The sequence below is a fragment of the Centrocercus urophasianus genome, unplaced genomic scaffold (assembly GCF_019232065.1).
Source record: "Centrocercus urophasianus isolate 14NV4802_14NV808 unplaced genomic scaffold, USGS_Curo_1.0 seq_19, whole genome shotgun sequence".
Classification (NCBI taxonomy): Eukaryota; Metazoa; Chordata; class Aves; order Galliformes; family Phasianidae; genus Centrocercus; species Centrocercus urophasianus.
The window spans coordinates 18,618,982-18,635,138 of record NW_024884744.1 but is presented as its reverse complement, the minus strand read 5'-3'; the positions used below and the strand labels follow the sequence as shown (position 1 = coordinate 18,635,138).

The following is a 16,157-nucleotide window of genomic DNA, read 5'->3' as shown; positions in this document are numbered from 1 at the left end:
CTCAGCTCTGCTGCAGGTGAGAAGCAGCCAGGAACCCACGGGGCAGCACTCAGAAAAGTGTCCTTCGGGGCCTGGGGACAACGGCAGAGTGCAGGTTGCCTGCCCCCAGCTCGGCTACACACTGCAGGAAGCATGCAGCCCCTCACCCTGGGGTCACCCCTCCCCCAAGCAGGATAGTCACAGCACCTTGCAGGGACAAGGATGCAATGCAGGTGCTGCAAACTGCCTGCAGACCATGCCAGCCCCCCTCCCTGCTCCCCACAGACACAAGCCATACCTTCCCCACAGCATCCTCCACCTGCATCACCAGCTTCTCTACTCCATGCCTGCCGTGGGGATGTCAGCCTGCCATGTCCCGTGGCAGGTCATCTCGTCGCTCAAGACGCAGCGGTGAGTGGAGAACAGGGCAGAGCTGCCTGCAAGCTGCCTGCAGAGAGGAGGAGAAGACAGGGCGGCTGGCAGCCTCCCAGCAAATCAGGCTGCAGCAGCAGTCCCTGTGCACTGCTGAAAGCTGCAGCACAAAGGCGAGCCTTGAGTCTGCCTGAGTCACGCTTCTCCTGCAGTCTGGGGGCGCTCAGCAGCCCAGTGCCGGCAGCCCCTTGGGTCATGCTGTGGGCAGGCTGGGAAGGTTGATATTGCCAGTTATCCATCGCAGGCACAGCCCTCAGATCTGCTGGCTGAAGCTGTGTCCACTCCTTCATGTTGCAATGCGCTGAGATGCTGGGGCAACGCATTGAACGAGCACACAGTCTGAGTGAAAATGTGGTGTTTTGGCCACATCCTATAGCTCCTTCCTAGCCAAAGCATGCAAGTTAGCAACAGCCCTCTGTGCAGCGGGTTTTTGTCATTTCCTTGAACAAGAGCAAACTGCTGAGATTTGCTGGAATAACAGATGCCATTAATAAGGCAGTAAATAAAATCCATGTGCAATGTTTCACAGATCAGTTGTAATTAATGCTGCTCTGCCAAAAGAAGGGAAGCCAGGACTGCACAATAATTACACATTAATGCAACTGTTCATCCGCCCTCAGCTGGCTGGCTTTCTGGAGACAGTGGTTTTTATTGCATTTTTGTGTATGCCAAAACCACTGTGGCCCAGTGGGACCCACATGGAACCCTTGTACGCCATGGGAAAGACTGCAGGACAAGGCATTGTGCGGGGATCAGTAAGCATTTAATCACATAGTAATTAGGTCTGCCAATACCAGTTGAGGCCTGTCTACCTGCTCAGGAGCAGAGCACAGTGCAGCAGTGCATGTGGTTACCTGTGGCTGGTTCTCCCTGCAGGACCCTGCGCTGCCACAAGCTGTCCTTGATGGCAGTGTCCCGTGGGGGCTTGCGTTGTGTCCATTGTACAGTGGTGGAGCCTGGCAGGGCTGTGCGCCCCACACACAGCCAAAGAGCTGCAGAAGTGTGAGTAGAAATGCTCCACCACTGCTTCTGTTCAAGCTGTGGCTCCAGCCCTGGGTCAGGATGGAGTCTACCCTGAGGCCAGGACTCCAGGCACAAGATGGCGGCTCTGGGTGCTGGGCACAAGATGGCGGCGTTGGGTCGTCAGCACAAGATGGTAGCTCTGGGCCATTGGCACAGCAGGTGCTGGGCCCTGGTAGCAGCACAGCACTGGACGCAGCCTGAGCGGCTGTGCCAATGCAGGCCGGCAAGCTGAGACAGATGGAGCAGGGCTTGGAACATCCCCCTGCTCCGTGCACTGGTGACCTCTGGGCCCAGTCATCTAGAGTAGCAGTCTCGACTTAGATAGCACTCAATCACTTCAGTAATAAAATCAGGCCTTTCCACCCATGCTCATATCCCTAACAGTCTGGAATGTGGCTCTGCAAATGTGATGGAAAATGATGAAAACAACACCAAGAAGGTTTGCTTCTCCTGGAGACAATACACCAGTCTGGTGTATTAAGGTGAGCCTGAACCCAAAGGTGCTGACCGTCCAGATTCCTCATCATCAGGCGACAGGCATGGCACCTGCATTACATGCCAGTGCCCCCAAAATCTGAGTTAGGTCACACACATCTTTGTAGAGGAATTGTTCTCCTGGCATTCTGCATGTGTGGTCAGTCTTGTAAACCCAAGGAATGGAAAGCTGGTGTTGATCCACTAAATAACTCCTAATCAGCAGATGTACGCTGACACGTATATGCTTTGGTGTCATTTTTGGTGGCATGCAGATTCAGGAGATTTAGCAGATTTAGGAGATGTCAGCAAAGTAAAAAACCTAGATTGTCAACATTCACCATCTCATATTCACAACCCAACCCGCTGTGGACTGAGGAGGAGCTGGGGAGGAAGGAAAGATCAGAAGGAAACATCAGAGAAAGAGCCATAGGGCATAACAGCCTTTATTGAGCACGGGGAGGGGCACCCCAATAAAGCGAGTCTTCCTCCGCACTGCTGCGCCCTCAGTACATGCAGGGGAAGAGCCAGGCGTTAGGGCTGGAGTCCCCATCCCCTGCCCTGCGGGGAGCGGCACTGCGGGGGCAGCAGGACAAGTGCCGTCCCCTGTGCCGCGGCTCTGTGGGACCCCTGCAGCCCTGCAGCTGGTAGCTGGTGGGGGGCAAGCAGCGGCACATGGGGAGGTCTGAAGTGGGGTGCGGCCAGCTGTGGGGACAAGGGCTGTGCTTGTGAAGGTGACGCGGTGGGGAGGGAGCACAAGGGCATGTCCCCCGGTGCAAGGCAGGGAGTGTCTGCCTGTTCCCACGGCACTGATGGGGTTGTGGGGAGGTTTGCAGCCCTGCCAAGGGATGCTGTGACGCCCGGTGACACTGTGGTACACGGGACCGTTGGCGGATCTGGCCATGCCCCTCAGCTGCGTCCCCTGCCCTGGGATCCCATGCTACCCCACACGTGCAGCCTGGCTCCCTCAAGGGGATGCGAGGTGAGGTCTGCCCTCTAAACAGTGGTGGTGAGGGGGTCCGGACCCAGAACGGGGCTGAATTTTCGGGGCGTGTATTGTCTTCATCCTCCAACATCAAGGGGAACCAGCTCTGAGGGAAGAGGGGGCATAAATCAATCCCTTTTATTCCTGGTGATGGGACAGGGGCAGGCACCCCCATCTGGGAACTCACCTGCCTCTCCCTTCTCTGTGCACCAAAAACAGGGGGCGGCAGGACAGCTGGGGGGCTTGGAGTCTGGTGGAGGAAAAGTGTAGTTGGCAGCAGGGACAAAGAGATGGGTGGTTAAGAGCAAATGTTTTTTGGGAAAAGCAGTTCTTTGGGGCACTCACCTGAGCAACAGCTTGCAGCGGGGCACGGCAGCGGCAGTAGTGCGGTGCTGGGTCCCTTCTCTGCCTTGGCTGGGGTGGCAGGGGTAGCAGCTCTGGTTCGGGTGTGCAATGCCTTACACGGGGGTGAGAGATGGGGGAGTGTGCAGGGGGGGTGGGCCTGAATGGCGGTGGGGGTGTCTGGACCCAGAACTGCGGAGCTGGGTTTTCAGGATGTGTGTCATCCTCATCCTCTGACATCCAGGGGAACAAACTCTGTGGGGAGGGGAGCATAAATCAATTCCTCCTGACATGGGGGATGGGGTCACCCCTGTTTGGATACTCACTTGCTTCTTCTTCGTCTCAGTGTTGAAAACGGGAGGAGAGAACTGGGATGGAGAAGTTGGTGACTGCAGGAGGAGAGCAAGTTTGGCAGCAGGGAAAAGATGATATCTGGAGAGGCATCACCTCTTTGAGGACAGGAAAAGGTGTCTGGGGGAAACTGTTTTCTGGGGCACTCACCTGAGTGATGGCCTGTGGGGGTGTTGGGGGGTGGCTGTGATGGAGTGCTGGGTCCCTGCTCTGCACGGGCTGGGGAAGAAGCTCAGCTTCAGCAGTGCTAAGCCCTGGGGGTGGCTGGGAGGCAGGGTGCAGCACGGGGGGCTGTGCGTGGGAGAGTCCCCCTGCGGCTCCCACGCTTTTGTGGGGAAGGAGAGTGGACAGGTCAGGCAGGGTGTGGTGATGCTCCAGCAGGGCGGCCAGCAACGTACGGCGTCTCTCCTCTGCCAGCGCGCGTCCCCAGAACTCGGCGGGCTGTGGCAGAAGGGCACACAGGCGGGCAGCCAGCCCCCGGGCAGAGGTCACGGCGCTGAGGGAGTCTCTGTCACCAACTGCCTTCTCTGAGGGGCTTACTGGAGGGGAGGGTGACCTCTGCCCTTCCTTCTCCATCCCCTTGACAGGCCCGGGGGACTCTGGAGGCCCTGTGAGCTCCTCAGCAGGGGGCCGTGGGGGGGACCGTTCCCCCTGCCCACCCTCCAACAACCGCTTTATGTCCATGGAAGCCACCCCCCGGCCGAGGAGCCCCCGGGGACGACACAGGCGCTGCTGGGTGATGATGACGGGCCGGGGGGGCGGCAGGGGGCTGGGGGGGGGCTGGGCGGCGCGGGGCGGAGGGAAGCCGACCCAGGGGTGCCTCCCCCCCCTCCATCTGGCACCACGCACGCCGGGGCCGAACTTGGCTCGGTTGCGCTCGCCCCTGGTCTTGCGGCGCTTGACGCGGCCGGGCCCGGCCCTCGGCTCTCGGACAGCATCCCCAGCGTCCCCTCGGCCTCGCTGCTGGCTCATGACTGCGACTTGAGGGAAACAGAGGGGCGCTGGGTGACTGCAGGGGCGCCGCTTCCCGTCAGGCCCGCCCCCCCCGGTACGGCCAGGCCCCGCTCAGGGCCTGCACCCCAACACCCGCCACCCGCACACACCGCCAACGGCCACCAGGCCGCGCCCTCCCGGTGGGCGGGGCCGAGACGGCTGCACGCGCTCCTCGTCCCTCCGCTATTGGGCGCCACCAGCCAGCTGGGGTGGAGGACGGCGCGGATTGGCTGCCGGCCGAGGCGGCGGCTGCGGATTGGCTGCGATGGCCTGCAGGGGCGGGGCGGGGTTGAAAGACCGTGCCCGCGTCCCAACGCGTCCCACGGAGGGAAGGCGGCTGCGAAGGGAAAGGGGGGAGTTATCGCTTAGAGCAGAAATCGGGAATAAATCATTTTTCTGTTGTGCACTGGAACGTCAGTGCTAGAAAACAAGGTCTCTAGGGGTAACATAGTGCCTCTGACACTACGTTCTGGGTTTGGTTCCGCTGTGGCTCTTTGTGGCAGCAGAGGGAGCCAGAGCCTCGTGCCCTGCTGCCCGCCGTACCGTGGCCCTGCTAAAGCTCTCGGTCAATATTGGCAAATAGTGCGTTAAAGTTAAGTTCAGGTGCAAACCAGGTGCAAAATACAATGCGTAGAACGTGGGCTTCTTCAGGGCGTGATCATCTAATGATGAACTACTTATCAATACCTGCTCTGTGTTCAACTGGAAGCATCAAGGAATTTCAGCATGTAAAAGCCAACAAAAGCTATTTTAAAGATGTTGATTTGTTAAGTTTCGTTTACTTTTTACACCAGGTTTGACCAACCTCCCTGGAGCTTTGCACATGAGCCCTAGCTAGGACCTTGAATCTTCTCAGCCGACTCCTTCGTGCAAAGAAAATTGCTCAGCTCAGCATGGTGGGCAACTGCTGTTCCATCTTGGGATGGGGTCTGGTGGCCCTTATCCTTTCAGGCTTCTGAACAGCAAGCATTTGAGTCAGAAACATAAAATAATTCTTTCTCGATGGACATGTGACCCTTGGTTGTCTTACAGACTTGGAGGGAATGCAGGGTGCACAGTAACTGGTATTCCCAAGTCCTCCAGGCTTCTTGGCTAGGTGGTGAGCTGTATGCCATCCTCTGCATGCGACTGGCTTGGATGGGCTTGGGGGAAAACACAGAAAACAACTGCTCAGGCCAAGCTGCTTAGAAGGCCTTAGAAGGAAAGAAGGTAGAACTAGGAATGCCTGAAAGACTGAGGCCAACTCAGACCTAAAGAAAGCGTATTTCAATCACACGGATCTCCTTTTGGTGATTCCTTTTGGACAAAGTTGCTGGGGGAAATAATCAAGCACTTGTTTCCCAGGGATGTTCCTGTGTCGCTGCTGTTGGTTGTTTCTGTTGTGCAAAAGCGCTGCAGCCTTACAGAGAACATTTTGTCTGTTCAAACCAAAGACAAAGCACATCAGATGGAACTGAAATGCCGTTTGGTTTTAAAATAAGTCCTTGCGGAGCTCTGCATGCGTGTGCTTTTGCCTATTGATTAAGGTGTATTCTGTTCCTTAAAACAGTTCCTTTCAGTGCCTGTAGGACTGCACAAATCTGTGCAACACCAGTAGAGCTATTAGCTATAGTTATAGGAATATCAGTATAGCTATTGTGGAAACAAAGGCATCTGTAAGCTTGGTTTTTCTAATCCCTTCCCTTCCCTTCCCTTCCCTTCCCATTAATTAACAAAGAGAACTGCTTTGCTCCACAGAGGCTGGCTCTGTAAATCATCCCCTCACAAATGACATGACCAGAAGGCAAGATCCTGGCACTGGTGCTTCCGGGACCCACAGGGGAGCAAGTCGTACAAACAACTGCTGTGCCCACACTGCGTGCCTCTGTTCTGAAGAGGATGTCCTCAATGCTCCTATTGATTTCTGCCTCTGACAGAGCTGGCTGAAGCATGTGGGATTTTCTGGCTTTGAGAGCTATTTACGAAAAGCACATATTGATTGGGTCCTTTGGGGACAGGTTGGTGGGATGCGTTCGCTACTATTAGCTTCCTCTCTGTAACCAAGCTTCAGTGAATTAACGGCCTTCTCTGAAAAACATCTTTAGAATAAGGTGCTTGGAGAACTTGCTGCCAGCAATTCTGGTAACAGTCTTTGGAACTAACGAGCCTTTCTGGAAAATTAAAAATGCTGCCTGGCATGGTATTGATTTTTATTCCAAACTGAGTAGAAATGAAACTGCTGAACTCTTCCAGCAGTTGCTCTCTTAAGTGCTATAGCATCTATTGGAATATGTGGTTACTGTTGTGTCAGGCCTGCATCTGTGGGCACTGTGGCACTTCCAGTTACTCCGTATCAGTGGGAGAACTTCCAAGGCAGCGACCATTAGTAGGAGGCTCTGCAAACTGAGCAGCGCCGTCACTTGTGCTGAGCAGAGTGCCGTGGCTTTGACTGCACTCTGGGTAAAGTCTGAACAAAGGGACCGGGAGCAAAAAGAAAGGGGAATGTGGAATGTTTGTGGTATATGCTGCAAATCAGCACACACTGTGCTTTCAGCTTGGCCCCAGGAGATGTGCTGCGTTGTGTGCACATTGGAGCTAAGCAATGAACACCTGGAGCAGTGCTCACACCGTTCATCAGCTCTCCTCTAGTCCAGTGCTGTGCTTAAGAAAAGATAAGGAAATAAGGTGGAGGTGCGGCACTGCCCATCCCAGTGTATGTCAGTGTGAGTCTCAGTGCTTAGGTGAGACCACTGAAGATCATCCAGTGTTGTAGCAGACCCTGCTGGGACCTGAGTGACCCTGATAACCTCGGTGACTTTGTCATCCTCCCGCAGCACCTCATTAATTCCTGCAGGGGAGAGCTGCAGGATGGGGCTACGTCAGTTGCAAAATTATTTCCCCTCATCGTCACCCAAAGCATGTTATCATGTACTTCTCATAGCCTGCAAAGCCCTGTCTGTATACCATAATCAAATAAGCTGTGCAGGTCCGTGGACCTGAGCACATGGCTGCACCAAAGGGCTCCACCAAGCAGTGACATGCCTTCTCACTCCAGCAGCATCCATAACCCAGGTGAGTGCGGCAGAGCTGCTGGCTGTACGTGGGTGATGCAGGGACCCATCCTGCAGGAATAAGAAATATTAAACAGGAGGATTAAAGCTCTTTGAAGACAGAATAGGTTTTGCTTTCATAATATTTTTCTTTTCAGCCTCCACATGAGCTGGCACAGCTTAGTGTGCTACAAAGCGCTCTTTATTTTCCCTTGCTCAGAACATCTCTAATTAATTCTTGGCAGGACTATCTAACTCTGCATGTAGATAGGAAGAAACTCCAGCAAAGCTGGGTCCTCCTGCAAGGCCACTCACTTGGTTCTTTCCATTCCAGGCCTTTGAGTGGGCAGGCAGGCTTTCCTTGTGTGATCTTCATACGGCAGACAAGTGGCTGCGGTGTAGCAAAGGCACCAAAAGTCAGGTGCCACAGATGCAGTAGGGAAATGCAGCAATAAATGCAGCAATAAATGCAGCAATAAATGCAACAAACTGCAGATGCAGTAGGGAAATGCAGCCTCTAGAATCACAAGGGATAAACGATTTTTGTAGATGCAGTCTAAAAGCAGCTGAAAGCTTGCAGCTGATGGGGGTCAGAGGAGCTTGTTTTACCCTTCTCTCTGAAGGCTGCAATACACTCACTGTCAGCAGGGACCTGCTTTTTTGTTTAATGCAAACTAATTGGCTCCAGTGGGCACTTGGTGCACATGTGCATTTTAAGTTCTGGGTTTTAAGGTTCAGAGAAAGCCAGAGAAGACGTTTAGTGTTGAATGTTTTTGTGAGGAAGGAATTCAGTAACCTCTTCACAATTTGCACAAGTCACATTTCTAAAATTTTACTTCCCTGAAGAGAGGGAAAGAAATTAAGATGGTCAGGAAAAGTGGTAATAAGCTGAGCGTGATCCTGGATTTTCTGCATTTGTTTTCAAAATATCAAAGTGCCATTGCTAAAGTTGATGCAAAGATCTTTTTGTGTGTGTGTGTCTGTGTGCACAGTGTTGAAATATAATGCAAATGTGAGCCATTAAAATAACTCTGTGAAGGTGACAGAATCAGATTGGTGTACTAACTCGGTGACGTTTCTCTCCTTTCCCCCCACCCTTCATTACACAGTGCTGCTATTTTACAGCACTAGAAATCCTTTTGGATTTTTGTGGCTGACTCAGAGCTCCAGACCGTTGCTATTGAAAGAAGAAGAAAAGGGGAGGGGAAGAGAGGTAATGTCTACAGTGAACGTAAATCAACCACACTTTAAAATATTTCTGAGAACACTTCATTTTGTGTCAGTTCAGAGAAGCCTTTTGGCTTTATGCCTCCTAAAAATAAATACCACTTCATACTTCAGTAGTTTTTTTTTTTTAATGCTCTGTGATACAGTTCACAAAACGTAATGCAATATAATTGGATCTTGTTATGACTCAAGTGATAACTAGACTTTATTTTGGAGCAGATTTTTCAATAAAAGATGAAATGATTTACTTTGCATAATTCCTCGTCTCTTTTAATGATCTCCAGCTGTACAGATTTGTTTTCAGAAACAAACAGTTGCTTGCCGAAAAGATGAAATGCATTGGCTTCCTTTTCTTCTGGATGCTGATGAACACAATAACAGGTAAGACTACTTACATTTATTCATGCTGACTTTTCAATATAGAAACATTTTCACACTCAAACAGCATCTTCTATTTAGCATCAGATATTGCCTGTGTATTAATTGCAACTCCTTCCTGGCATGTTTGATTTGCAGTGCTCTTGACTACAAATGGGCAATTCCTTGCTCAACTGTTGGAGAAACAAAGCTGTTAGACTATAAGGAGGGCTCCAAACGTATCTTAAAGGAGTTGCCAGCATTTGTCTATGCACCAAACCTTTTGTTAACAGAAAATTCTCCTGTGAGAGAGTTGGAACTGATGATTTTCCTGTTTATTTACAGATGCCCGATCAATCCTGGAAGGAGACGGTAATTTGAAGATCTTTTTTCTTTCTTATGTATCATTAACAATTCAAAGAGTCGTTTGTATCTCCCTGAAAGAAGAGTGATTTTTTAAATTATTTTGTAAATGCAGAAAGCAAATATATTAAGTCCAATGACGAAGCTTCTATTCTTACAATCTTAAAATGAAAAAAGCCAAACAGTAACAAGTATGATGACCCCTTGAAGACAAGCCCTCCAAGGGGCTATGCTCAAGTCATTGCTAATCTGTTTTATGAAAACATGACTGGAAAGCACCAGACTTCTAATCATACGAGAGACTTCCGAGAATTTTGGCTGTCCTGATAAGCAGTACTGGATGTTTGTCCAGGAATTGGCAAGAAATACCATCTTCCACAGCAAAACCTGTGGAGATTGCCACAAATCTGATGAAAGAAATATTGGAATAAATCCCTTAACACAGCCTCTCTGCTGCTGTGTCCCTTTGGGTGATTAGCCTATCAGATGAGTGTTTGTTTTTGATTAGGAAAAACCCCCAACATCCTAACGATATTCACAGTGGCTTACAGATAACAGTATGTAGGTTAACCTCGGTTTGGTGTGTTCAGACAAAATTCTTTCTGAAAACAAAGTTGCATAGAAGGAACTCACATAACAAGATTACTGCTCTTGTTGTTTGAGTGAGGTGCACATCTAACCAGCAGCATCCTCCTTCTCCTCATGCTCTATTTTTTTCCTTATGGCTTTAAAACCTTTTTGAATGCATGATCTCTGTTTCCAAAGTTTTTGGATTGAACACACCGTTTTATTTGTGCACAGCAAGTATTTCTTTGGTAACCTCTTAGGTAAGAGTGTGGCAGTCTGAAAATAAGATTTTCTTCAGCAATGTCCTCTTCTCTTTATAAACAATTGGGGTTTTCTTTCACATTGACCAAGCAGCAGACTGCAAAGTGAATCTAAGTTCAGCTGATACTAACAGTTCTCTTCTGCAGACAGCATTTGGCTGGCTTGTTTGGTTTGTTATACGCCGTCTGTGCCCGTGCAGTGCAAAATTAACAACAGGGTCTGACACTAAGATTGATTAAAGCTCTTAATTCCCGCTGAAGACCCTGCTCTGAAGCTGAGTCTAATGAATGGAATGATTACCTTTTATTCAAATGGGCTTAAAATCAAAATACTGGGTTTAGCTTTGCTGCACAGAAAGGACACTTATCACTATGTGGTTGCAGCAAGCGTTTATGTTTTTTATGATTTATGTTTTACAAGATTCTGTGTTGGCCTGGATTTGGGCTCGAGACAGGTCAGCTCTTGGCATTTTCAGAGTTTATTTTGGTTCATCTCATCTCTGACTTTTATATTTGGCACAGAAGATAGAGTGAAAAGAGCAACGGGGAAAATGGCTTCAAATCGCCATTCCTCCTTGCTTTTAAACACTCCTCCGCCTTCTGGAAATTAAAGCCACCTCGGCAGTTCCTGAATCACTGCAATGCTGTTGGTGTCCCTTCAGTTTTGCCCTCTGCCTTGTGCCATCTGGTGCTCCTGGGATGGGACAGTTGGCTGCACCCTCTGTGAAGGGAACAGAGGGTTCAGTGGCTGTGCCTGTGCCAATACTTCATGTTGTAATAATAACCTTTCTTGATTTATTTTAGATCGAGAACCTGTGGCCATGCCATACTGGCCCTTCTCCTCCAGTGACTTCTGGTCCTATGTAGAGTACTTCAGGACACTGGGAGCCTACAATAGGATTGCCGAGCTGGCCAGGGCCTTGTTTGCACAGCTGCCTGCAGGCAGCCACCTCGGCCTCCACCTGCCTGCAAGTGAGGACTGAGCACTGCCTGCCATCGTGCTGGGACATCACACCAACATGCAGCTGCTGGAGCAGCCCCTTCAGTTGCTTGCGGCCACGTGAATGGGCCTCTGTAGTGTTACGTGCTTTAGAAAGCAGCAGGTAAACTAGCCTTTTCTTTTTGCAAGCTGCGCTTTTGTGCAAAATCAATAAACTCCTTGATCATATGGTGAGGTTTGGGTTCCTGTTACGTTATCATGCTGCTGGGTTTGTCTCAGGAAAGCAAGCTCTGCTGTATGAGCAGTCATAGTGCTACCCTAAATCGGTCAATCAGAAAGCTAAGACTCAAGATGGAACATTAGAAAGCAAACATTCTTTAATCAGAGCTGGATGCACAGGGGTTATCCTCCTATCATGCATCGCTTACACAAAAGATCTTCAGTTTAGATGCATTACTTGTGTAACGTATGCAGAATTTTCACAGAGGTAAGTCACACATTCAGCGACCGATTCCCAGCAGGACCTCCTACTTTCCTGGTGCAAAGACTCAGCAGAACTTCCTTGTCTCCTCGGCTCACAGACACTGCCCCTTCCGTTACCTACACAAACTGCAAGGCAAGCTGTACAATGCTGTCACAACTTGTATCAACACCACCACCGGGAGCAGAGCTCAGCACGGACCGCCTCCTCGCGGCCCCGCCTCCAGGGCTACCATAGAGAGGCGGCACCGCCGCGCGCCTAGAGCGGCGAGGTTGATTCCGGAAGTTGGCTCGGCGCGGCCGGAAGTAGGAGGGCAGAGCGCTGTGGCCGCCATGAAGCCGGCGGTGGACGAGATGTTTCCTGAGGGTGCCGGTCCGTATGTGGACCTGGACGAGGTGGGAGCGGAGGGGGTGGGTGGATAGAAACAGCGGGGCTCCGGAAACGGGCTCGAGGCACTCAGCGTCTGCTGTTCCAGGCAGGGGGAAGCACGGGGCTGCTGATGGACCTGGCCGCCAACGAGAAGGCCGTGCACGCCGACTTCTTCAACGGTGAGAGACCGCCGTGCCTCCCGGGGCGGGTGGGATGTACGGAAGTGCTCATGTGGTTGTGTGGCGGCTGTGCGTTGCCTGCTGTAGCGGTAGTCTGTGTTGACTTTCTTGTGAGGGAAACGCTTGAAGCACCCTCACGGCAATGAAGCTTATTTTAAGCAGGGGATTTTTACAATAAACCACAAATGTGAATGTCTGCGAAAGGTATGAGCTTATGTGCCTAAATGCTGTGACGTAAAGGCAGAGCTCTACAGGAGCCCCTGTGTGCTCAGAGTTAATGCATGTGTAGTTCCAGAGCCTGCGGATTGTGACTGACTGCAGTGCTTGCTTCGTGCTTTTATAAGACGCCCTGCTTTATAAGACTGCTTTCATGAACTTAATTGCAGAATTTGCGTTGTTAAATGAGTTGCATTCAAGTGTGGCAGTGAGCATGCTGCTCTGGTCTGCTTTTGCTCCTCGCTGCCTTCTGCCTCGATGTTACGTTTGTAGTGACTGATGGTATGTACATGTACTTAATTAACCTGGACTTCTGTCCTTAATCTCAATAACAAGACCAATGAAAGCTTGTGTGGTGTTTGCATATAATAGCAGCTGGGAATTTCAAATGTTAATTTTACCCTGTCTTGTTTTTCTGACTAGATTTTGAAGATCTGTTTGATGACGATGACATCCAGTGAACTTAGTTGTGCTGCTGTGCTGAGATGTGGAATTTTCTCTGGGATCGCCTGTGGTGTCCTTTATTTATTACAATGATCAGAACAGGAAAATGTCGTAGGGGGTGAAAAAGAAGACTGTTAAAAGATGCCTAGGGAATGTGGAAGTCAGATGGCTAAAAGTAACCGAGAACTGTGGACTGTTATTTCTAGGAAGGTGTTTGTAGATCTGTCTTAAAATTGTATTTGCTGACATGCTATTCAAAAAAAAAAAAAAAAAAAAAAAAAACACAAGGGAAAACCACCACCAACAAAAAAAACCCCTAACAAAACCTGTGTTCTGAGTTGCTGAGTTGTTTCTTTGTTATTATTATTTCTATGAAGTCATCCACTGTTACTCTTGGTTATTATGTTTCCTGTATCAGTATATATCTCTGCCTAGTGGTGTTCTGTTCATCTCAGAGTATGGGATTATCTGCTGCTAAAATGATTACTTTTTTCAGAATGGGCTTTGACTCCTTGCACTAGGAAGAATTGAGGGTTTTGTCCAGTTTCAAGATTGATGTTCTGCTACCGTCAGTGCTTTGTTTCAACCCAAGTAGCAGAGGAACAAAAAGTAGTTATTTTAGCATTTTTTTGATTCAGGCTTTCATTTTTAGAAAAGTAATTGTATGATATTGCACCTTCCAGTGATCAAAATGATTCTCAGGATGAAAGGATCAGGGAGTTTTTAATGTATGATTTCAAAATCAAGAATTCAGTCCTTTCTTCTATTCTTAAATTAATTGTTTAGGATTGAAGTAAGGTCTAAATTCTATACACTCATCTCAGAAATAATCCTGTGACTGATCTTTCCTTAAAGACTTAGTTATCAATGCTCCGAGTGAAATTTATGTGCTAAACTGTATGAAAAAATCAAAAGTGAAACCCTTTCTTTCCTTGCCTCTTTCATATATTTTTGCCTTGTTTTTTTCCTCTTAAGAAAGAGGGGGTTAAAAGTATTTATTTTAGTTGCACATTTGCTGGCTCTGGAGCAATGATGGGAGCACAGTGAGTAAATAGAACTGTGTGTCTTTTTATTTTATTCTTGTGGATTTCTCAACCCCTTCTGTTTCATCCTCCAGAGCAGTTTAAAGCAGCATTCTGGCATTTATTCTGCTTAGTGTCTGACATCACAAAGTGACCCTCTGGGAAACAGGGTTGTGGATGCAGTCTCTGTTTTCTTTTTTAGATCTTGCTTTGCTTGAAGAGGGGAGGGATTTCAAGCTTTCCTCACTGAAACCAATCTAAACATTGACTGCTTAGTGTTAGCAGTTTTGTTTGGACTATTCCTGTCTCTGGTGCTGTGCTTCCCCTGAGCAAGGCTTTGGGAAGTGAGCTGTTACCAGTAAACAGACACTGCATTCTGAGCGACTGCCAAATGAGAAGAGAAGGCTTGAAGATACAGCTGTTCCCTTTTGTGCTGGTTTGGCTGCATGCATCTGCTGATGCCCAGATTCTTCACGATAGTTGCCTTGAAGTGCTGTTTTGCTTTTTTTTTTTCTCCCCCTGCTTGCCTTGTTAAATTTGAATCAAGAAAGAAGTAAGTCTTCAAGTTTAATGGGATGATTGGCAGGGTACACGTATTGTTAGTCATCTGGGATATGAAGTTATCTCCAGTCCAATGAGACTGGAAGGAGAGGCTGTGTAACTGTTTTTCTAAAGAATTCTTAGAGTGTAGCAATTCTCATCAGGAACTGTAATTTCTTTGGGTCCCTTTTGGGACAGTTAAAATGGAAGGGTGAATTTGAAAAACAAAATGTCCTTGAGCTTCAACTTGTTTCTTCTTGTCAAGTCTCTCAGTCTAATTAGTCGGCAGGTAATCAGCCTGCCATCAGGAGATAATTACGAGATGCCAGTCTCTAATAAAAATGGAAGTGTTTGCCTGCCTGCACCATTTCATTTAGCAACTTTTTCTATTGCTGTACCTCTTGTGGATATTGACACCACTCAGGATAGGTTTTTCTTTGTTAAGGCATGAGTGGCTCCGCTTTGTTTTGCACGTATTTAGGCTGATAAACGTTATGTTATAAACAGGGCTGTTAAGTTCAGTGGATGCTGCTTTGTAGCTTAGTGTTCAAATCAATGCTCCTCTCTGAAAGGATTTATGGAGATGCTGAATACAGTGGCATGAATTGTCCCATTGGCTTCAGTGGGACAGTACATGACAGAGAAGGCTTTGGCAGACCAAGGTCCTATGTGCTGAGAGCTGCAGTGCTTTATTAAAAGGCAGCCAGTTGCACAGCACAGGTAGAAAGCAAAGGCTGCAAAGCACCTAAGTGTCTGCCTTCTCCTTTGTTGGTCTCATAAGGCTGGTATTCCTCTAGCTGGGAGCTGCCAGCTGCTGCAGTACGTGCTTAGGAATGCACAAACTGCCTTCAGCTGAAAAACAGTGACTGTGAAGGAGAGGAAGTAGCAAGGCTAAAGGAAACTAGCTTAAATCTGCGTGTAATACTTCTGCGGAGCCATTTCTGAGCTGGTTAGGGGGTGAACCCAGAGCTCTTGTCATGAGCAAGTAGAGGCAAGTTCAGGCTAAGTGAGGTAGCAGGTTTGCCTTGGTTATTTTTGTTTGGGATTAGAGGACTGAAAGATTTTTTTCTTACAGTATTTATTCAATAATTGAAGTAGAAGGTATTTATTTGTCAATAAAGAAGGAAGCGATGTAGATGAATAAATGGAGTTCTTCCTCCTTCCCTGGGGTTTCAGGCATTGTCCAGCTCTGGCTGTGCTGGTGTTCTGCACGTGGAAATGTGCTCTGCAGATGGCAGTGCAGCCCAGTTTTCTGCTAATCCCCTAGTGGTGATGGGGCTGGGATATGAATACTAACAAGGACTCTTTTGGAAAAGCCCCAGCACTGTGTGAGATGGTCCTTGGTAAGTTTGAAGACAGGAGTTTTGAAGATTCTAGGCTTTTACCTCCAGCTGTTTTGTTTGTTTGCCTTCTGTATTTGATCCAGTTGATCTTTACACAACAGCAGTCTCAGAATCCTAATCCAAATTGTAACCTTTTTCTCAAGCTCCTGCAGGCTGTTAAGGGCAGAGGGGCAGAGTAACAGTGCCTTTTAAAGCTTTTAAATTGACAGAAGGGACCTTTGGTGAATATTTTCTTCATGGA

At 48.8% G+C, this 16,157-nt stretch overlaps 2 protein-coding genes across 2 annotated transcripts; both read left to right on the top strand.

Moving 5' to 3' along the window:
* Positions 1–9,164: 9,164 nt before the first annotated feature.
* On the top strand, positions 9,165–11,365 carry OTOS (otospiralin). Its single transcript, XM_042821190.1, has 3 exons — positions 9,165–9,216; positions 9,538–9,564; positions 11,187–11,365. The coding sequence occupies exons 1-3, from the start codon at positions 9,165–9,167 to the stop codon at positions 11,363–11,365; spliced, it is 258 nt and encodes an 85-aa protein (XP_042677124.1).
* A 733-nt stretch (positions 11,366–12,098) lies between these two features.
* COPS9 (COP9 signalosome subunit 9) lies at positions 12,099–14,937 on the top strand. Its single transcript, XM_042820714.1, has 3 exons — positions 12,099–12,198; positions 12,279–12,351; positions 12,991–14,937. The coding sequence occupies exons 1-3, from the start codon at positions 12,136–12,138 to the stop codon at positions 13,026–13,028; spliced, it is 174 nt and encodes a 57-aa protein (XP_042676648.1). The 5' UTR covers positions 12,099–12,135; the 3' UTR covers positions 13,029–14,937.
* The last annotated feature ends 1,220 nt before the right edge of the window (positions 14,938–16,157 follow it).